At 41.1% G+C, this 22514-nt stretch overlaps 1 protein-coding gene across 2 annotated transcripts in view; it reads right to left on the bottom strand.

The window, feature by feature from the left end:
* TRAPPC12 (trafficking protein particle complex 12) overlaps positions 1-22514 on the bottom strand; it is a 107659-nt gene that overhangs the window by 76190 nt on the left and 8955 nt on the right. For both annotated transcript variants that reach the window (XM_019520702.1, XM_019520703.1), the window contains exons 3-5: positions 18315-18431; positions 12463-12576; positions 9786-9924 (exon numbers count right to left, since the gene is read on the bottom strand). In XM_019520702.1, the coding sequence (XP_019376247.1) occupies positions 9786-9924; positions 12463-12576; positions 18315-18431 (370 nt within the window). The remainder of the gene's footprint in view (positions 1-9785; positions 9925-12462; positions 12577-18314; positions 18432-22514) is intronic.

Here is a 22514-nt window from a genome sequence, read left to right as displayed (position 1 = left end):
TTGGGCACCATTGGCCTAGAATAATGACAGAACAGGTTAGGGATTACTTAGGGAAGCTAGATGCTTTCAAGTCAGCAGGGTCAGATAATACATCCGAAGGTACTGAATGAATTAGCTGAGGGAATTTCAGAGCCACTGGCTATCCTTTTTGACAACTAAGGGAGGTTGGATGAAGTCTCAGATGAATGGAAAAGGGTAAATATAAAATCCATCTCTAGAGGAAGAAGGAAGATTCAGATAATTACAGATCAGTCATCCTTACCTTGATACCTGGAAAGACTATGGAGTAGGTTCCCAAGGAATCCGTTGTGAAGTGCCTATCAGAAACAGTCAGCATGCATTCCCCAAGAGCAAGTCATGCTTGATCAATATAATCTTCTTCTATGATAAACTGACAGGCTCTGTGTATGAAGGGAAAGCAGTGGACATGGTATACCTTGATTTTAGAATGCTCTGGACAGTCTCCCACAACTGCCTCATTAAAAAGCTAAGGAAATACACGCTGGATACATAACTTGGATCACTGCACTTAGCGAGTAGTCCTCAATGTCTCAGCAACTAGTTGGGAGAAGGAATCAAGTGGGGTTCCCCAGGGGTTTATCCTGGGTTTGGTATTGCTCAAGATCTTCATCAATGATTTGAACAATGGGATCAAGTGCACACTTAACAAATTTAAGCACACTTAGCAAATTTAAGAACAATACCAAGTTGAGTGGAATTGTGGACACTATGGAGTGTAGCGCTACGCTCCAGAATGATCTAGGTAGACTGAAGAAATGGCCCAGAACGGAGACGAAACTGAACAAGGACAAGTGCAAGTGGGATGGAATACAGACTGGGGAATGACTGGCTATGCTGCAGTACTGCAGAGAAGGACCTGATGGTTAAAGAAGACCATAAGCAGAATATGAGCCAAGAGTGTGCTCTTGTTGCCAAAAAAAGGCAACAGAAATGTCACTTGCAAATCAAGGGAAGTGATTCTTCTACTCTATTCTGCACTGGTGAAGCCTCACTTGGAGTACTGCGTCCAGTTTTGGGTCCCACACTTCAAGAAAGATGTGGACAGTTTGGAAGGGGTTCAGTACAGGGCAGCAAAACGATTAGGGTCCTCAGGGGCAAGAGTTATGAGGAAAGACTGAAAGAACTAGGGTTATTTAGTTCTCTGGGGAAGAGAGATCGTGTGATGTCTCTTCTGGCCCTACTTTCCTATGATCCAGGCATTTGTGAATACTGTTTAGAACTCATTAAATTTACTTGTTAATATTACTAGAAAGGTATTTTCCAAATAGATCTTAAAATTATTTCTTTATGAAACTTTACTTTGAAGCTAAACAGTTTAAAAGTATCATTAAGAAATAAAAACACCTGCCAACAACTTTCAGTGGTATTTAGCTTTGTCTCTATCCTAGTAAATATAAATAAATAATGTCTGAAGTTGAGTGAAGGTAAGACTGTGGCTGAAAGTAAGTTTTCTAGAGACTATTTTTATTCTTAGAGTTTGACGTCTTTAACTAGCTGTGATATTCTAGATATTCTGAATCAGCAGGTAAAATATAAGTAGAACAGGATGGTTACCTTTTTAACTTTAAAATGTCTCTTCATATTAACCTTGAATTCTCAATCAAGTCAAAACACCAACGAATGTAATAAACTTGCAGAAAAATCAAGCATATAGGAGTTCCTCTTATTTTAAAGCTAAAAGATCTAGTTTTAGTAAACTGTTTTAAAAGACTGGTTGGTTTCTTGAAGGAAAAGTAAAAGAAACTTGTTTCATTCCATTATTTCAACTACTGTTCTATTGCCCAGTTTTGCAGACATCCAGATTTCTTTTTATGCAAATAAATCTTACTTGCAGCAAAGCTTGCATATGGTCACTAAAAACTGAACAGAAAATATATCTTGCATAAACAGTACTGAAAAGTAACTTTAAACAATGAAGAAAACTGAAAGGAGTTAGTGATGTTGATACTAACTGGAAAAGATACCAGTACACAAAACTGCTAACAAAGGGAACCAGGGGAAATAAATATATTCAGAGAGCTTTGCTTAGTGGCAAAATAACTTCCTTTTCTTCCTTAATTAAATTGCTTCTGCAGATCCCTTTATATAGATTAGCAGACAGGAGCAATGCACCAAAGGTGGATTGAGGAATACTAATTACAGAGACTGAAACCTGTCCCTTGAACAAGCATCTACTCTGGCTTGCAAACAGAAGGAACTCGGCGTAAACAAGAATTTGCTGAAGAGAGGACAGATCTGAAGCTGGCCCCATGTATAAAGTACCACCACAGGATGTGGCGTTTTAGTGCTGCCCTCAAAAGTTTACAGTCTGAAGCATGCAAAACACATTGGTGATGAGAGAAGAGAGCAAGATATATGGAACAACATGGATTGGGTTTACTGGTTTTTATTTTAATTGAATAAAGTATCCCCAATTCCCTCCTAGCTGGGCACGGCTACATGAGAAGTTACTGTGCATTTATTTAGCACTTTGTATAATTAAGTACTAAATAAATGTACAGTAACCAGAGTTGGTTGTGATGCGCTATTGCACAGTATTATTCGGTTACTGTGCAGTTAGCGTCTTCTGTAGACATGCCCACTACTAACAACTACTCTTACTACCTAGCTGGATAGTTTCTTGTAAACTTCATAAGAGAAGGGAGTCTGAAAGGGGTATTAAAATAAGGAGAAGAAAATAAGTAGAAAAGGCTGTTCCACGCACCATGGGTAGCATAAAAGAAACAGGGAGATGACTGGGAGAGAACCAGATTAATAAAATGTTACAATCAAGCCTAGTCTTGTTCTTCACATTGACAGGTTGTGACAGGACAAAACCACTGAATCCCACATGCTGCTAGGCTCTCTAGATCTCAGTACTGACTAGAGCTGTTTGGGAAATTTCAATTGAGAGTGTTTTGTTAAAATATCATGTACTCAAAACGTAATACACACAAGAGACCTACCTCAGAGCAGCCCAACGGCTAGGGCACACATCTTTGATGTGGGAGACTCAGCTGCAAAATTTTAAGTTCTTGATTAAGAACAAGAAACCTAGGTCTCCCATGGCCCAGACCAAGCATCTTAGCTACTGGGCTACTGACTATTTAGAAGAGTGTTGGTGCTTCTCTTGCTTACGTTTCCCTTCCCAGCCCCCAAACCTCAAAAGGTCCCATTTTTATTACATAACATAACAAAAATAATTTTCACTACCTCTCAATTCTTCATGCAGCAGAATTCTTGTATCCCAGCCATCCCTGATAGAGACTGGTCACTTTTCCTAACTCTGAATCTCTCAAACACTCTCAGAAATAGACCCATGTCTGACACCCTTCTTGGTCACAGGGAACTCATTATCTATCTGTTTAGACCCCAAGTCCCTCAGATGCCTGGGTTTGGTTAAAGTCCAAAAGGACTGCCTTGTCTAAGGACTTTTTGACTTTGCCACCTTACATCTAGAAGAAAGTCTTCTTTCATAGAACCAGTATCTAGAAATAAACTCTCTACTCTAGGTTTCTTTGGCTAAGTTTCATTTCATCCCCCCTTCCCCAAACCCCCCAAACCAGACAGACAGGCACACTGAGAATTTCAGCTGACCTGGAACTATTTTCAAAATTTAGACTGAATTGACAGACTCAGCCACCATTCAAAAATTGGTGGCAATGGTGAATGTTTCAGTTTGCTTAACATTCTTTAAAAATACCTATTTTGGGTTGACTTGAAAAAAAAATAAATAAAAAAAAGGCTTTTTTGACATTCCAGTTTAACTGAACAGGAAAAAAATGTGTGCGCCAATTCTATTACTTAGAATTTCAATTCTGAAATATCTCATGCAACATTCTCATTAGCAAACTAAGGAATACAGACGGGATGAAAATACTGTAAGGTAGATACATAACCATTTGGATCACTGTTCTCAGTTAGTAGCCCTCAATGGCTGAATGTTTAATTGGGAGATGGTATCAAGCGGGGTTCTCAAGGAGTCTGTCATGGATCTGGTATTCAGATATTCTGTCATTTGGATAAATGGGACTGACTACACATTTAGCAAATTTGTGGATGACACCATGTCGGGTAGAGTTGAAGACATTCTGGGAGCAAGGGATAGGATCCAAAATGACCTGGATAGACTGGAAAAATGGTCTGCAATCAACCACATGCAATTCAACAGGGACAAGTGTTAAGTCCTGTGCTTGGGCTGGAATAACTGCATGCACAAATACGGATAGGGGAAAATGTCCATCTAGACTGCCAGGTCCTCCTCTGTGTAGTACTGCAGTTACAGTAGACCGTAAACTGAATAAGCCAACAGTGTGCTCTTGTTGCCAAAAAAGCCAGAAATATACCAGGTTGTATTAACAGGACTGTCTCTGGCAAAACCAAGGGAAGTGATTCTTCTGCACTAGAGTATAGGTCCATAATTGGACCCCATGTTTAAAAAAAGATGTGGACAGATTAGAAAGAGTTCAGCCCAAAGTGATAAAAAATGATTACAGGCTTGGGAAGCAAGATTTGTGAAGAAAGGCTGGAAGAACGAAGGTTATTTAATTTAGATGACTGAGGGAGGATTTGATAATGGTCTTCAAATACCTTCAGTGGTAGGTATTTGAGACCTTCAAATGGTCTTCAGATGGGCTTTTCTCTGTGGTTGTAGGGGAGAAATGGCCTCAACCTGCAGCACAGGAAATTTAGTCTGCAGATTAAGAGGAACCTTCTGACTATGAGGACGGTCAAGTATTGGAACAGACTATCCTTGGAATCTCCATTCTTGGAAATTTTCAAAAGCATACTGGACAGACACTTGGTTGCAATGGTTTAGTTTGGGATGATTCTACCTTGAGCAGAGGATGGACTAGATAACCATGGGAAGTCCCTTCTAGCCCTATGATCCTCAACTGGGAAACTACCATGGGCTTAAACAAGAGATTCCAGCTGCTTCCCTTTAGACTGGTTTTTATGTAAAAAGGGCATCAAACCTACTGGTTTCTGAGATGGTCCCATTAAGAAAAGATCTTTAACGCTGAAGACTCTTTTTGCTCCGTCACAGCTCGTCTGTCTGCTACGCAATGGATACTCTAATCCAAAAGCATGGTTAGATACAAATGATAAAAACAAATTAAATTCACATTTTGGAGACAGGCATCCAGACAGTCACAGCAGCAACTAGCCTCGGATCAGTGATGGAACACAAGGTTAGTCAGCTAAGATAAATAGGAAGTGTGGAAGAAAGGAGAACAAGAGGCACCAATTCTACCCCTCAAGGTTAAGGGACTTGCCTGGGATAAGGAAAAACTGAGTTGAAATTCCTTTTCAGGCATGGAAGGGATTCAAATGGGGGAGTCATTTAATTGAATCCATTGGCCAGTAAAGTGATTCTGGCAGATGCTTCTACTCCCTTGGATTTGAAGGGATATTCTATTTGTATCAAGAATAACAGAGGAAAGAAATTACACAAGTACCAGGGATAACAAAGGAGAAAGTCATGATTATTGAAGACATGAGAAAAGGCTTTGGATCATAGTTTCCTACAGGTTATATCTTAGAAACGTGATGAAAGAAGAAGCAACATGGTCTTGATATGAAAACCAAGTGAGAGGAAAAAAGCAAAGATGCCAGCAACTTGCAGACTTGTGGAAGAGGAAATTTGACACTGGAAAACAAGAGAATAGAATTGGGCAAGTGTTAGACAAAAAAGAAGCAGCTCACTTGGATCCTATTAAGTTTAACTGAGGGATTTTTTTTCTTTTGTTTCTTCAAGCTCACTTAAAATATCAACTCTATGGCACAGGCACAGGCTCTGAAATTGTTTAGAAGGATACATCTTAGTTAGAAACCTCCAATCACTACTGTAATGCAAATAACAGGTATTTGTTGCATCTGGCCTGTGGGGTTTCCCACAGGCCAGATGCCATAGCTTGGCAAGCTCGATTTGGCCTGCGGGCTAGAGGTTGAGAACCCTACATCAGAGAAAGGATAATTTAAGGGACTAAACCCAATTCTACAGCATCCCTCTCCAATTCTGCAAGAAGAAAATGAGTGAGGGAGTATCTTCACTGTCAGAATCAGCTCAGGGAAATACTTAGCATTCCTTGGCTGAAGTGTAAAAAGCAAATGGCTCCAGTTTGTAATTTATTATATTTCTGGTTATGAATATTTTGAATGGGTAGAAATTATGAACCCTATTTAAACATATTACAACTCATTTGTGTAAGTGATTTATTTGTATCTATGTTCTTCTTAAAGTGCATTTTAATTGCTTGCTTCATTTATATATTGTGAATGAAAATGATATTGATGAATCAAAAATCTTACTTTTATGCTTGTTACACCACAAAATGAGAAGAAAGATTAGCAAACAGCAGTGTGTTGTGGATACATGGTAATGCACTTTAACTAAAATATATGTATGATTTATATCCATTCTATCATTTAAATTAGCTAGCTAATGATGCATAGATTCTGTCTTTTATCCATGTCCCAACACTATTTAGTTCAATTCAAAGTGGAATCAGAATTACTTCATCTCATATATTCTGGATGATACTATAGCTCCTTCCTCTAACCTTAGTAATGAAGGTTTGCTAGGCAGACACTCCCTATGCCTGAAGAAGGGTGATTGTGCCAAAAAGCTTTCAAATAACTTTTTTCCAAGTACTCAGTTGATCTAAAAGATACCAGATCTACCTAAAGAACCTTGCCTGCCTAGGGCTTCCCAAACCTTTATCTAGTACTCACATTATAGCTCATAAGAAACAGGTCAGCTGCACTGAATCTTGATTTGATTTCTCTTAGTTGATCAAATAGCATGTTGGTATGCCTGGCTGTTAAATAAGAAGTGGGCCACAAAGTCAAAATCTCTATGCTTCGAGATCTTCATTTTACAGTCAAATATGTAATCCTTCAAATATGTAATCCTGAAATAGAATGGTTGTCTAGAGCTCCTATCTTCTACCTCAAATAACTTTGTCAGTTGTATGAAATCCAGTGTTGCTTCCAAGAAAGATATTTCAAATCTCACATTCAGAGGGACTACAGAAATACTGGGTAACATTTTACATCCAATCACAGAAAGAGTCCGTATAATATTTGCCCAGTCTATAAAATAGGCTATCCATACATTGTAAAGTGCTGGAAACTCTCCAGTGGCTGGAAACCCTTATATATACACTGACACACGCTATAAAAACCCCTTTCTTAATTAAATGGATTATATTTTTAAGATAAAAAAGCATCACACACACCACCTCTTCTGTTAAAAATCACATTGAAAGATTGTAGTTAAAAGAAAAATAGATGACCTTCCCAATAATTAGATTTTATACATGGAAAAAGGATACATTTGTTATAATTTTCCAGGTACAGAAAATAATTATTGGAGGTTTGCCTTGAATTCCATCCCCCCCCCCTTGGAAGGGGGGGGGGGGGAAATCAGGTATCTCCCTTGCCCTCTGCTCCACCTCTGCTGCTTCTCCCTGCAGCCCTTTCCCCCCTCTCCTTATTGTTAGACCCTGCTCTCCCTAAGCACATGCAAGGGAGAAGAAAATTTGAAAACAGTGACCTTGTAATTAAACATAGCTGTAGTAATTTGCATACAGTACCCAACAGACTTAGTTAATCTAGAATTGGTGCATGTTTATTTTTAAACTGCTGCAAGTTTTAGCATAGATACTCCATAAGAAACACTTTTGCATCTACTAATATATAGTAGAAACCGTGCATGATATTAGTATAAAGCCAAAAAGGTCATGATTTACCATATACTTCATTTGGCTGACCCCAACCAACCAGCAGTTGACAGCATTTAAAGCCATGGTGACCCCACAGCTCAGCACTGCTCAGTATGGATGTGTGTTCCACACACCCTTCACAAAGGATCCATGTGCTAATTAGTCTCCTACTCATGACTGGAACTGGGTGTTCTTGTCACAAGTCCTGGGATCCTTCAAAAATGTATATGCAGAAGAGGCACAGGGCACCTGTCTGGGTTCACCTCATAAGCTGGAGCCACATTAATCATATGCGACAAGCTGAGAGAGGGGCAACAGCCCTGAGTGAACTGTATGGGGCCACATTTGGCGATGTCTGCCAGGCTGCTGAAGAAACAGAAATCATTGGCAATGGGAAAAAAAGATACAGTTCAGTATAAATGTATGCAATGTGGTGGCTCACTGACTTGAAGGAGTTGGCACTGAGGAGCACTGTGCTTAATGGACACTGCCATACACTGTACAGTAAAAGCTCTGTTATCAGGCACAAATGGGGAATAGGGGGTGTCAGCAATCCAAAACTACCGATTACCTGAGGCAGGGGTTTTCGGCCGGACATGGAGCAGAGGAAGGGGGTGGGGGCAGGGGGAGTGGCAGTGGCAGCCGCACACAGAGTGGGGGTCGTGGCAGTTGTCGCATGTGGAATGGTGACAACACAGGGTGTTATAGTAATGCTCATTTAGTCAACTTCATAGTTGATTTCCATTACTGAGCACATGCTGTTTTTGGCAGCAGTTTAATGAGGCAATGTATTTAATGAGGTTTCCTTGTATGGAAAAGAAAGATGAGGGACTTCACCCCCCATGCTGATTGGAAAAACAACTCATCTTTTATTTGAGTAAACATGGTACTAATTTAAAAAAATTTCAAAATGTAAATCTCCTATTCTCAATTAGTTTAAAGATTAATTTAAGGGTTTTTTATTCATATACTATTTTGCTTTAATCAGTGACAAACTGCTTTGGAACACTATGATACATTTAGCATAGTGATGCTCAAGATTTTGGCCCTTTGACCAGATGAGTGGCATGGGGCTGGTCTGTGGACCAGATCCCACATGGGGGTGTGCACGGCAGGTTGGGCCTCATACACCCAGATCAGACCCACCTCATACACTTGTGCCATCTTGACCTGGCCCTCTGAGCCTGGATTATGTCCAGATTAGACTGTGTGCCTGATGCAGTGTGCAGGGCCATACTATCTGGTCCATGGGGGCTTCTCATGGGTCTGACATTAGGCAATCCAGCAGCAATTAACATGGCCCGCTCCCCACCTGCCAATATTTCAAACCCGTGGAGAGCCTGTGGGACGGCTGACATGGCTCTGTGGGCTAGATCTGGCCTGCAAGCCAAGCACCCTTGATTTAATCGAACAAAAGAAGGTTGTAATTTACTGCATGTTGTATTTGGCATTATACTTTTGCTTTCTTTCCAGTTAACATTTTGTTATATTGAAGCATTATGGCAGCAGCATTATACTTAGTGCAAACTTTATTTTTTCCTCCCCCTTTTAATCTTTCTTTACCACCTATTCCCTTACTCATGTACAACGTTTACTTCTCCTGCAAGTTTAGCCTTTTGATAACTTAGTGAATGGGTCTAGGAAAGAAAGGCAAAAAAGAGGCAATATCTTCTATTCCACATATTTCTTTCCTTATTGTGCATGGCTGTCAATGATAAGCCACCCATTTCCTGTGAGAACTGCACATACTGCTATATCTCTTGAACTAATGCTATATTACTGTAGTGGATTACATGTACAGTACCACCTGTCTAATATATTAAGAATCTTGTTATCCTTTTTCTGTAATACAAGCAATGTAGGAGCATGTTGGGAAAGGCATGTATTAATTTTTTTCTAGGAAACAGCTAAAAGCTTACTCCATTTAAATAATGGATGATAATTTGGGTCCATTACCTGAACACAGGAAATTTCTTCAGCAAATAAGAGAACCAGATTTTTCTTTTTTTAGACATTCATGGCAGAGATAAGGAGTATTATATAAGTCAACTGCCTTACCTTTTCGACCAGGGTATACATGAGGATAATACTCATAGTAGAGATCAGGTTGGTCTAGGTTTCCAAATGGTTCAAACTCCATTTCTGCATTTTGGAAGAGATTTAACTTCACCAACAGTGCCAGTCTCACAAACCACAGCTAAAAAGGCAAAGCACAGAAAAACATCAGGTCATGTAACAGTTTTTAAAAAAATTACTTTTAGGTTTTTAATCTACTATGCCTGAAATAATTAAATAGTTAGTCTTAAGACTCATTCATGAAAATAAGTAATTAAAGTCACAGGCTTGTCATTGGAGCAATTTTAAAAAACAATTAAAACAGTAAAATTGAGGAAAATTATATTTAGGTCAGCTGGGAAGCACTGGGCCTTAAAGCCAGCTCAAAATATATAAAACCATAACATCAAGTGGCATTTTAAAAGTAAAATTTACTTTTATGTAATGGAATGGGAGAAAGTATGTCACTAAGATATCACTATGATGCAGGTTGGACTAGATGACTGTGGGAGGTCCCTTTCAGCCCTACTATTCTGAAATACACAGTATGATTTCTACTGAGTCACGTACCCTGAATTGTACTCATTTGTTAAATTTATAGCCCTGGTTAGCAGGTGGAATGGGAGCTGATTTGTGGTAAAAAACTGACTACTCTAGGATAGGGATGACCAACCTACAGCCTATGCACTGGATTTGGTCCACAAAGAGATCCAATCCATCACAGTGGATTGGTGCATGGAGTTGTGCCATGCTGCTCATCCCCTCTGTAGCACTACTCTATGCTGAGGAGCCTGGTGCTTCATCACCCCTGTGCTTCCTTTGCTGGAGAAAGGAAAGTGCAGATGTACTGGAGCACACTGAGTGCAAGAAGATGCTGCTGGGGTCAGTGGGGAAGAGATCAGTTGGAGGCTTCCAGCCTGCAACCATGGCCAGGTCACAAGGTCTGGCCTGGACCAGCAAAAAGCTACAGACTCTTGGTTTTGGAGAGAGGATACATTACATATTAAATAGAGTAACTTGCCTATGAATTTAAATTATTATACATTTTTCAACAGGTATCTTTTCCCTGTGTTGGAGTGAGCTACTACAGTGGTGCCCAACCATTTGGCCCACAGGCCAGATGGACAGAGCCCAGTCTATCTGTGGGCCAGATCCAGGGAGTGGGATAGTGGGGCCTGATCTAGACATGCAAGGGGGGAGGATGGAAGCCTGGCGGACCTGGCTGAGTGTGTGGGCTTGACGCAGCCCTGACCTAGGAGTGCTGTGGGGGGATAGAGTACATGTGGCCTGGTCCCTCTTTTGCCACCAAATTTCCCAACTTGTGGAAAGCCACAGGGGCCAGATGCCATGGCTCTGTGGGCCACGTATGACCTGTGGGTTGGGGGTTGAGCACCCCTGATCTAAGAGGTTATAAGCCTGAGATTCATGTGTTTGCTTCATTTACCACTGTGTAATGAAAGACAGTTAGCCACATTAGTCTGAAGTTAGGCAAAAGGCAGGGTACAGCAGGCTAATTCATTCAGAAAGGCATAAGCTTTCATAGCTGATAGCTAGGAGTGCACTGATACATCTGTCTGTATTGTAAAAAGGAAAATTGATAAAAGGAAAATTGACATTATTGGCAATTGGCTTTTTTTGGCTGATGTGGCCAATAATGTTGCTGATAAATGCCGCATGCTTGTGCACACCTGAAGCATGCACATAGCCAGTAAGTCTGCTGGGTGGGAAGGAGATGGGGGCAGGAGGGAGGGAGCAGATCAAGGCCCCTGTGGTGAGGAAGGGAGTGGGGCTGCCCAGCCAGGGCAGCATGTGGGAAGAAGCCGCAAGCGGTTTGTCCAGGGGGGAGGGGGAGAAGCTAATCGCACTGCTAAGTGCACCCCCAGGAGAGCCATGGGGAGGCGTTCCTCCCCACCCCGATCTGTGTATGGGGTGAGGGTGGGTTGCCATTGCTGCCTGCCCCGAGCACAGCCTTGGCCCAAACCCCTGTCGGGAAGAGCCTAACACTGCCCCCAGCCCCATCCTGCAATGGTAGCTTGCCTTCACCCCATGCATAGATCTTGGGGGCACATGTCCCCCATGGCTTCCTCAGGGGTGCACACAGCGGCAGGATCCACCCCCACCTCCCCCAGATGAGCCACTTGTGGCTCCATCCCTCATTTCACCCTGGCTGGGCAGTGCCCGTGCCTGTCCCTGCCCCAGCCTCCCTCCCTCACTGCAGGGGCTTCAATCCATTCCCCCCCTCAAACAGATTTACCAGCTGGACCCTGCTCTCCTACCTGATGCACTTCATATCAGCAACTGGATCGGTATCGGCCAATACAGCTCGTTAATAATCAGCCATCCGTATCTGTCCAAAAGATTATTGGTGCACCCCTACTGACAGCCTACTGTGGACTACTAGTCCATTCCTAACATCAATCAGATGAAGTAAGCTTTTTCCTGTGAATGCTTATGCCTTTCTGAATGAGTTAGTGTCCAAGATGCTATCTTAACTTTATTACAGAGCAAATGCAGAGTAATTTACTAGACAGTAAATGTGTTGTCACCCCATATTCCACCATAGTATCTTTTATACAGTGATCTTGAGATTGGATCTGATCATGAGCAGGTGTCTTCCCTGACTGATATTCTTGGAAGAATGGGACCTTAAACACCATGTCTGAATGCAAAGTGATTGTACCTGCAAAGAATCTGTTGTATGATTAGTAGGCAGTCCATTTTTGCCATACCCTTGGCCATGGGCAGTAAGAAGTCGTCCACATAGGTCAACAGCTGCCCTCCAGTTTTTGCTGTTCTGTGAAAAAGAATGGAATAAGTTACAAATAAAATGAAGCTACTAAAATGCACAGCTGCTTATTTTGCTTGAAGCAGCTACATCTAGCCATTAGTAATAATGACAAGGTCAGAAAAGCTGGCCAGTAAGAAGTAGAATGTCATTTGTCAAAGCTGCATGTGTAATTAGGCAAAAAGCGAAGTCAAGCATGAGATACAGTTTAAGATTACAAGTTCACAAAAACAAAAGTATACACAGCATCCCAGGGGTTTTCCATTAAAAGCATCCATCATATTTCCTAATCCACTAATAATACTCAACATTTTTTGCCATTTCAAAAGAAGGATTTTACCCAAAGAACTCTAATATTATGAAGTAGGTAGGTCCTAACTCTATTCCCACTGATTTTAATAGCGTAGGATTAAAAAAATGAAGTTCATTCAATAATATTGTTGAATTAACTGAACAAGCTGGAGACAATCGTTAAGAATGAGGGATGAGAAAAAAGTTTAATATGTATAAAATAATATTAAAATATGTAATTGTAGATTTTTAAACAAAAGGTAACTTTTGAATTTTCCATTTACCAGTCTCTCTAGTGCTAACAGCAAGGATGCTTCAGTAGAGAAATAGACTGTACAACTGAAAGAGCTTCCAAATATCCTGCAGTAACCTACTACAATACAAAAAGAAAACTCCTTGGTGGTCATCTACTATCCCACACTTGAACTGATCAGAATCACCAACCAACTATGGGTGATACCTGACAAAGATCAGACCCCAAGAAAAATATTCCCAGACCCTTAACTCCTGGTTTTCAAACAGCCCCTAACCTTGTCCAACCCATCATTAGAAGCAAACTCTCTATTACCCATGAAACACCAAGCAGTACACATCCCTGCCTTGGCAAGAAATGATTAACCTGTCAGCACATCTCCACTGCTACTACTATCAACACCTCCCACAAAAACCCATCAGAAACTATGATTCTTATACATGCCTTTCCCAAAATGTGATACACCTGATCTGATGAACTAAGTGCCCTCATGGCAATTACCTGGGTGCAACTAAACAGCAGCTACCTACCAGAATGGACACTCACAGAAAAATATAAAGATGCTTGAAGTTAATGCAAACCAAATTCACCCAACAATACAAAGACAATTTATGTTAATTTACTGGGAGAGTAAAAATGAATTCCAGGGACATCCAATGATTTCAGGCAAGGGCCAGGCCACGCAAATGTCTATCAGATAAAACCAGATGCATGTACAGGAAGTCCTCGACTTAAGACGTTTTGGGTTGCAACAAATGGCACTTAGGACGTTTATAAACTGACACCCTATTTTGACTTTGACCTCAATTTCGACTTTACTATGCTTTATTCTGACGTGATGCCATATCAGTGAACAAGTTCGCTACGTTGCCCATCTCCCTGGAGAACACCTGTCCAAACTTCCTTGGACACTTCCTTTAAGAAAGCAGACAAGACTCCAGAAAAACCTGCAGCCAAGACTCCTGAGAAGACTCCAGCCAAGAACCCTTCAAAAAGTCCAGCACAGTCACCTCAAAGAAGTCCTTATCACTATGACTGCTACCAAATCAAAATGGATTGCTATTTACAATATAAATACATTAATGTGGCTATATTACTCATCTACAATTGATTGAGTACAAAATTCTGGGTTACTTTTGGTGAAAATAAGGTATTGGGTCTTGGTTCAGGAACCAATCCCCCATTTATAACATTGTTCCTATGGGAAAATTGGTTCCGAGTTACAACGTTTCAACTTAAGAGGCGGTTTTCAGGAACCAATTGAATTGCAAGTCCGAGGACTGCTTGTATTATTTTGGGAGTGCATATATTCACATATTTTTTCTGTCACTTGGGTCCTCCAATCTTCTCTAGGATCAGCTGGGAAAGTGCTTAATAGTTAATAGCACTTAATATTTCTTAATAGTTTAAACAATTAAACAAATTTAGAAAACTGAAATAATTTTAAAGTAGTAAAAAATTCTGAATTAAAGTAATTATTTATGGCATACAACTGTAATCTAAGATTATTATATTTGACAACATATGTAAGAGCACAATATTAACCATATGCATATGTAACAGTATACAATTTTTTTTTTTCAAACAAACTCAAGGGGAGTCATTAACTCTACATGAGACACCATTAAAGTGATTAAAATGTCCTCTTCCACTAGCTACAACATTCTGTTCCTGTGTAAATTACCATAGCATAACACTTTAACATTATTCTGGAATATGCAGTTATTAACCCTTTTCAAGCCTAACTGAATATAGAATTATTGCTTACTAAAAGGACTAGATACAATAATCATGCTCAAGCATGGCAGTTATCAAAAATGTAGTAATTACCATAAAACTGCAAATATTATGCTGCAAGATCATCAGGTATGCATGTTGTAAAACATACTGCAATATTTATTCAAAATAAGGTAAAGCAATCTATGCCATGCCTGTGACTAACATAATTATTGTTTATATTGTCTAAAGCATAAATTTTTACTTATTACCATAAAATAAAGTAAAAAGTTGCATAGACAGGCTATTATTTACTTTTATTTACAACGGAGGCAATTGCATGGCCCTATACTAAAATAATAACAATATTTTGACAACTGAATACTCAACTTTCAGATTTCAGTTGTCTCACAAATGCTTATTAGCCTTCACAGACTGGTAACTTTATTTACAAATTATCACTATAAGAAGCATACAGATTTTAAGAAATAGTTTTGGGATAGCTTTAGTAATTCTGTAGTCCTTACAGCTCTGAGCTGTTGCAAAAATTGCTTGATAGCGCAACTTTCTCCTGTACTAGCTCCATGGTCCTAATTTAGTACCAATTTTAAAGCAAAAATTCAAATAGTGGAATACAAGGATTCCTCAGATGATTTCATCTTTAGGTTTCTGTTGCAAATTCACTTAGCACAGCAGGGAAAATAAATCAAAGCTGACCAATCTCAAATGAAGTAAAAAGCTTGATAATTTGATTACAGTTAGTACCACAAATCTGGCTACTGCTCCATCCCCCTGCAAATAATCAGGATGGAGTAAATAGAACATTTAGGAGAAGGTGAAAATGTTTTCCAGACCTCTCTTGTTTTTACAGCTTTAAAGTTTCCTTGAGACTCCTTTACTATGACGAGGTTTAGTCTTATTTTTTTGAATTTTGGAGCCACTCTTGTAAAACTTCTCTCTCACTATAGACAATTTTATGGTAGGGTAACAATATAAACTAAGTACTTTGCATTGAGTGAAACAAATTTTTCAACTTTGGCATTTCTTTTTTATTTATAATTTTTGGAAAGCCCTCTCTGGGGAATGGACAGACAAATAACAGCATGTTCACTTCAATGAGGCATTGCCCTAACAATGGGTGTGATATAAGAAAGGCAGGTGGGGAAACGAAGCAAGGAACTGTTAGCTTCTAGATGTAACTATTTACAGGTGACAAAGACAAAGTGAAAAAAGGAGACATGCATTTTCAGTATTGGGATAGATACTCTGGTCAACATTACATCGAGAGTCCTGAAATAGATGCGAGCATGACTGAAGGTGGACCCATAATTTGCCAAGCCCCACTCTTTTTGCAAATTTGCTATCTCAGACTCTCCATTATGCATGGCATTTTGTTCTGAGCAGTTTTCCTTGTGTCTGGTGAATACGCTGACACACTTATGCGGGGTCGTCAAAAATGGACTCTAACAGGAAGCATAAGGCTCCTGTTACTCTGAGAGAAAAAAACCCCAAACAAACCAGTAGCAGTCAGTGCTCAAGCAGCCGAAGAAGGGCTGGCTCCAAAAGAAAAGGCGCCTTAGGGGTACACAGCTCTCTTGAGCCCTGCCAGAGGGCAGAGGCTTGATTACAATGGGGGGGAGGAATAAGGTCAGCAAGCCTGCAGCCCTAGAGGGGCAGAGACAGGGCTAGAGATCTCACAGTCCAGAGAGGGGCAGTGCAGTGACTGGGGCCAGAGACTCACAGCCTGGGAAGGGTAGAGGTAAGAGCCTGGGATGGGCAAAGCAAGGGTCGATGACCTGTAGCCCATGAGGGGTAGAAACAGGGCTAGCAAGCCTGCAGCTCAGACGGGGTGGAGTTTCGGGCCCCGGCACCGACAGCCTATAAAAGGGGCAAAAATAAGAGTCTAGGAGGGCAAGATAAGGGCTGGAGCCCAAGAAGACCTGATGCGGTGGGTCTAGGCCAAACAGACCAGCCAAAGCAGCAGGGGGATGGAAAAAAAATTAAAAGTTGAGACGCTGTCTGAGAAGGCCCCAACAAGGGTGAGGAGGTGAGAAGCAGCCCAGCAGTTTGGGTCAAAACGTCCAACTAAGTGATGATTGGAAACATCTGTGAAGCATGGGCATGGCTGTAAGGGAAGTTCACAGGTCGTGATGAGCACATAAGGCAAAAAGGTGTCCTGGGGCACATGTATGGGCCAGGAAGGCCAACTAAACGAGAAGACTGTAGTGAGTCTAATAGGAAGGCTGGCATAGAGTTTGCTCTAGGGCCCTGAGGCTACCTCCCTTTCCAAGCTTTACTAAGAACATCAAGATGTGGCAGGTGAGAGTGGAGTGAGAGTACCAAAGGCCAGAGCAAGACAGGAGCTGAGTGACCGCTAGGGTCGTCACTGCTGCCTCTGAAACACTGGTCCCGTAACATGGACCGGAAATCTTCCTTTGTGCTCCACAGAGTGTCTTTAGGAAGCTGAAACATCAATCAGCTCTTTTCTAAATGAATTCACGAGGGCTGACCAAGGCTGCTGAAGAATTTTTCTAACCTCTAAGGGTATAACTTTCTTCTCAATAATGTTTAAATACTTGGCTAAATATCTTTCTAAAGGAGGTTCAGATAACTTCAACTTATTTTTTTTAAATTATTGTTGTTTGACAGCTCATCCATCCCTTATAGTTCTATAGTTTTATTTCTTATTAGCTGTGATTTATTTATTATATTCCCCTAAAAATTTCAAAATCAGGATCTGAATTAGCCACAGCCCTGCTTTGGTCTGATTAAGAAAGCCACAGGCCATTAATAAAATACAACTGTTAAGCAAAAACTTAAGATCATGTCTTTAAATAAGAATCAGTCACAGAGATGTATTCTGAAAACTTTTTTTCTTTAAATAACAACAAATGAAATGCACTCTGCCATGAACCTAAACGAAAGGTTGGCATCCTATGGTATGTAGGCCAGATCTGGGATGTCAAGCTACTTTTCTGGACTGTGAAGCCAGGACGTTGCCAGCAATTCAATGGTGGGTAGAACTGGCTGCAGCAGCAATTAATTAGGTGGTGGTGGTGGCTGGATCACAAGCAGGAGCTCACCTTTTCACCGAGCTGTATTACTTGGGCCTGCCAATCTAAAAGGTTGTAGACCCTTGATTCATGAAATCTTGATTCTAGCTTGTACATGATATATATATATATATATATATATATATATATATATATATATTGGGTCCTGCTTTGAGCAGGAGGCTGGACTAGATGACCTCCTGAGATCCCTTCCAACTCTAATTTTCTATCATTATAGCTTATTCTTCCTTTTAAAACCCAAGATTGCTCCTCCCATCAGGGCTTCAATACTTTGGCTTCCATTTTTAGAAAGACCAAGAACAAATGCACACACTTTTTTATTTCATTATACAATCATTAGCTCTGAAGTATTTAGAGAGGAACACTGCATTTCATATAAATGAATTATGAAAATTAAATGCATTCTTACTTACAATTAGCTGTTTCAAGCCTACAAATGACTGTTCTACAGAGTTGGCATTTAAAACTTGTCTCTTCTCTGCAGCCTGTTCCCCAAGAAAGCGGAGCAGTAAGTCTTTTACTGCATCTCCCTGTTGAATGGAGGAGGGGAAAATATTTGTATTATAAAAACACGCATTTCAACATTTTTCTAGTAACGTAAACAACTAAGAAAAAAAAACAAAACTGGAAAAAAAAGTATTCATAACAACAATTTCTGCTCCTCCACATGCCTGTTTTCAAGTATCACTTTCATGAAGTGAATATAAATCTTGAAGTATTTGAGACTTTTAAAGAGAATGGTTCAAAAATAGTTTCACATTATTTTTAAACACTTTTTGAAATTTTCCAGATAACTTACACAATATTAGTTTTGGCTTCTTGACTTACTAATTCAGCCCCATGCTACTCAACCTCCAACCCACAGGCCAAACGTGACCTGCAGAGCCATGGTATCTGGCTTGCAGGGCTCCCTAGGGGTTGAGAAATTTGGTGGTGGGGGACCAGTGACAAGTGATACCACCACCCTCTCCTGCTGCCAAATTCCCAAGTCCTGCATAATGGGTTGGGTCTGGGCTGGGCCCCCTTCTCACCACGCAGCTGAGACCCCTGTATTCCATGTGGCTGGATCAGGGCCAGGCTGCCCTCCACCCCTTCTCCATACAGCTGGATGGGACTCTGCTGCACCCATCCAGGACACTGGATTGGGACTACTGGCTTGGTCTGGGCTGCAGATGGACTAAAGAATGTCCACCAAGCCCACTGGACAAAAAGGTTGAGCACCACTGTTAAGCTGTATGTGGTCAGATTGGTTAGCTGATACCATTTTGATTCACTGAGAGCGATTACAAGAAACAAGAGGCCTGAGGAAGGGGGATGCAATATCAGAAAGCTTGCCTGTTTCTATACAAACAACACAGTTGGTCCAATAAAAAAATATAACCCAGAAGACTTCTTACTTTGTGTGAGAGTCAGTAAATCATCCAGAAACATGTTTAACGAACACTAGTGTTACTTTTTTGTTTTGTTAAATTAAGTTTGCCTCTTCAAAAGCACAAGAAGAGCTATCAGTTTACACTTACAGAGGTTTTCTGGTATGGCTGTGTTAATATGCTGCTATATGGGTATTTAAATAGGCATGCCTCACTTTTAGCTACTCAGTGAACTGGTCCATTCATATCACAACTCAGAGATTTCACTAATTTTTGGCAAAGGAATTTATTACTGCCTTTTACTGATAGTGAACTGAAGAAGAGGGATTAATTACCCAAGGGCACACAGGATACCTAAAGCACAGCAAAGAATTAAAAGCATTTCTCCCAAGGCCCAGTCCAATGCCTTAGCCATCAGACCATTCTTCTGTCTCTCCCAAATTGCACAGTTAGACCCATAAAGTTTTGCTAGACATTTGTTGCAGATAACACTGTATACAAATTAGCAATGAACTGGAGAATGATATTTAATGAATGGCAAGGATTTAAGAAAGAGCAGCCCATGGAAAATAGCCTTGGATCTAGAGTCAAGTTGATTCAATGAAGGATACAAGGATAAATTCAGGTAGGCCTGTAACTAAGGTTCTCAATCTTAAAAACGGCATATGCTGAGTAATCTACTTAGTGAAATCAACTGAATTAACAAGTTCAAAGATTTTAATGCAGGAGTATGAAATGTCTTTAAGTCAAGTGCTAATACTACATCAGTCAAGAAAGGGGCAAACCTGTAGGAAAAAATTCAGAACTAACTGGATGAAAAGCCACTCTCAAGATGGGAATTAGAAATAAGGAAAGTGCCTACAACAAAACAGAATAGAAATAAAAGGCGTAATAACCAGAGAAAACTACAGCTGAGACATTTGAAGTGTAGGGATAAAGTGAAAAACTCCTGCCAAATTAGATACTCCAAGGGATACATATATATATGAGTAATATTTACTGAAATATAAGACAGGCTTTTCCCCTCAATCAACATGGGCTTGCAGGGCTCCTTATGGGTTGGGAAATTTGCCCCTCATGAATGTATGCCCGTCAGCATGGATCTTACTCAGATGGATTACCACGAGCATAGGTTATTGCATGTTTGGAGGCTAGAAGCGATGCCCCAAATGTACACTGTCTCATCTTACCTGACTGGATAGCCACTTCCAGAATCATTCAAGCTGTGGTCAAAAAGTCTTTTGTATCTTGGAACGTACAAATCCTACTAGACAACCCGAACAGTGATAGACGTGAACACAGAACATCTCATTGCCCAGGAAGTCCTGTGATTCAACATAGATATCACTGCTCTCACTGAGACTAGATGTGCAGCCAAAAGCCATCTGAGAGAAGAGGGGGATGACTATGTTTTTCTGGAAAGGGAAACCTGTAAATGACAGGGCAATACATGGCCTTACTTTCAGCATTAAGAACCAGATTGTCAGCTAAATGACTGAATTCCCCATTGGTATTAACGAGTCCTCATGACTCTCTGCCTCCAGCTCGACCAACAACTTTGCTACCATCAGCAGTACACATGCCCCAACACTCAGAAGAACAGAAAGAACAGTTTCATGCTGACCTTGATGAAATCCTGACTACCATCCCAAAAGAGGACAAGATAATCCTCCTTAGAGATTTCAATGCGAGAGTTGGCTGGAATTTTAACGTGTGGAGGGGCACCACTAGGGAGACTGGGCAAGGCTAATTCCAGTGGCATGCTCTTACTCATTAAATGTGCAGAGCATGACTCTGTCATTACTAAAACTATCTTCAGACAATGTGACAGGTACAAAACAACGTGCAAACATCACTGCTCAAAACAAATGGCACCTCCTCCACTACGTCATTGTAAAAGCGTGTGATCTTGCATTCATATCAGGCATGTTATGAGAGATGCTGATGATCGATGAGAGAAGCAGTGGACCGATCATTGCTCAGTGAGATTATCATGTCGAGTTCTGCTAACGCATCAAAGCAACCCAATCAGTCCACAGAGGGTACAACAGCAAATGCCTTCAGACCTCTGGATACAAAGCTCCTACAGTATAAGGCTGTGATGATACCAATTCTTTTCTATGGCTGTAAAGCTTGGGTGACCTACAGGGACCACCTGAAAAGTCTGGAATGCCATCACCAGCACTATTTCTGGAAGAGCCTTTGCACTAAGTGGGAAGATTGTCACACAATTGCCAGTATCCTCACCAACACTGACACCACCAATATGGAAACACTGATTATTCAACATCAGCTGCGGTGGACGGGGCAGTGGGTGTGCATGTCTGATGTACGTTTATTGTAACAACTGTTATACTCCCACCTCAGCCAAGGACAAAGGACATGTGCGGCCCAGAGGAAACACTTCAAGGACACCCTCAAGACAAACATTAAGTGTGGTATTGATATGACAAATGAGGAAAAACTAGCCTAGAACAGGGCTACATGGTGACACCTTGTGAGAGAAGGTACATCTTACTTTGAGGAAAGCTATCTTTCCCTGGAGACAGGAAAAAAAAAAATAGAAACAGAGAACAGGAAACAAGACTGAGAAATCCATTGTCCAAACCTTCCTTCAACCACCACCTGTTGCGTTTTCCAGAGTCTGTGGCTCTAGGATTGGTCACCTTAGCCATCAGACTCATCCACAACCCTTAACTTGACCCATGGGAGTGCGCATCCTTGCCCATGAGGGATCACTGCTGCTGCCGCAAACACCAAATTGTGTCTGTACGGACAGAGGAGGGCTCTTACACAGGCACCCAGGGACACCCTAAATCCTAAGCGTTGTTGGCAGAATGGTTCTGGTGTTGGACTGCAGAGACGGGGGGCACAAGGCCACTGCCTACAGAGGGCAAGACCAGGGGAAGAGCAACCCAGGTCCACCAGGGTGAGGCACAGCAAAGACTGGGATGCAATCCCAGAACTCGTGAGGGCAAGACCGGGGGCTGAGTAGACCAGTGCCCACAAAGGCTAAAGCAGGGGCCAGGGGGCAGAGATCCAACAGGGTGTGGATAGAGCTGGGGCGTGGGAGCTTGTGGACCTGCGACAGTGAACCTAGGTTGAACACTTTATCCAGAGTAAAGTGGGACAAGGCCAGGGAGACCTTAACCCAGACAAGGGCTCACTATCCAAAATCCTTTTTGCCCTCTATGGGCAGCCTCCCTGTCAATTTATACGAGTGGTAAGGCAATGATTTTGGCT

Source organism: Gavialis gangeticus, unplaced genomic scaffold (genome assembly GCF_001723915.1).
Source record: "Gavialis gangeticus isolate Ggan-Ray unplaced genomic scaffold, GavGan_comp1, whole genome shotgun sequence".
Taxonomy (NCBI): domain Eukaryota; kingdom Metazoa; phylum Chordata; order Crocodylia; family Gavialidae; genus Gavialis; species Gavialis gangeticus.
This window is presented reverse-complemented; position numbering and strand designations above follow the sequence as displayed.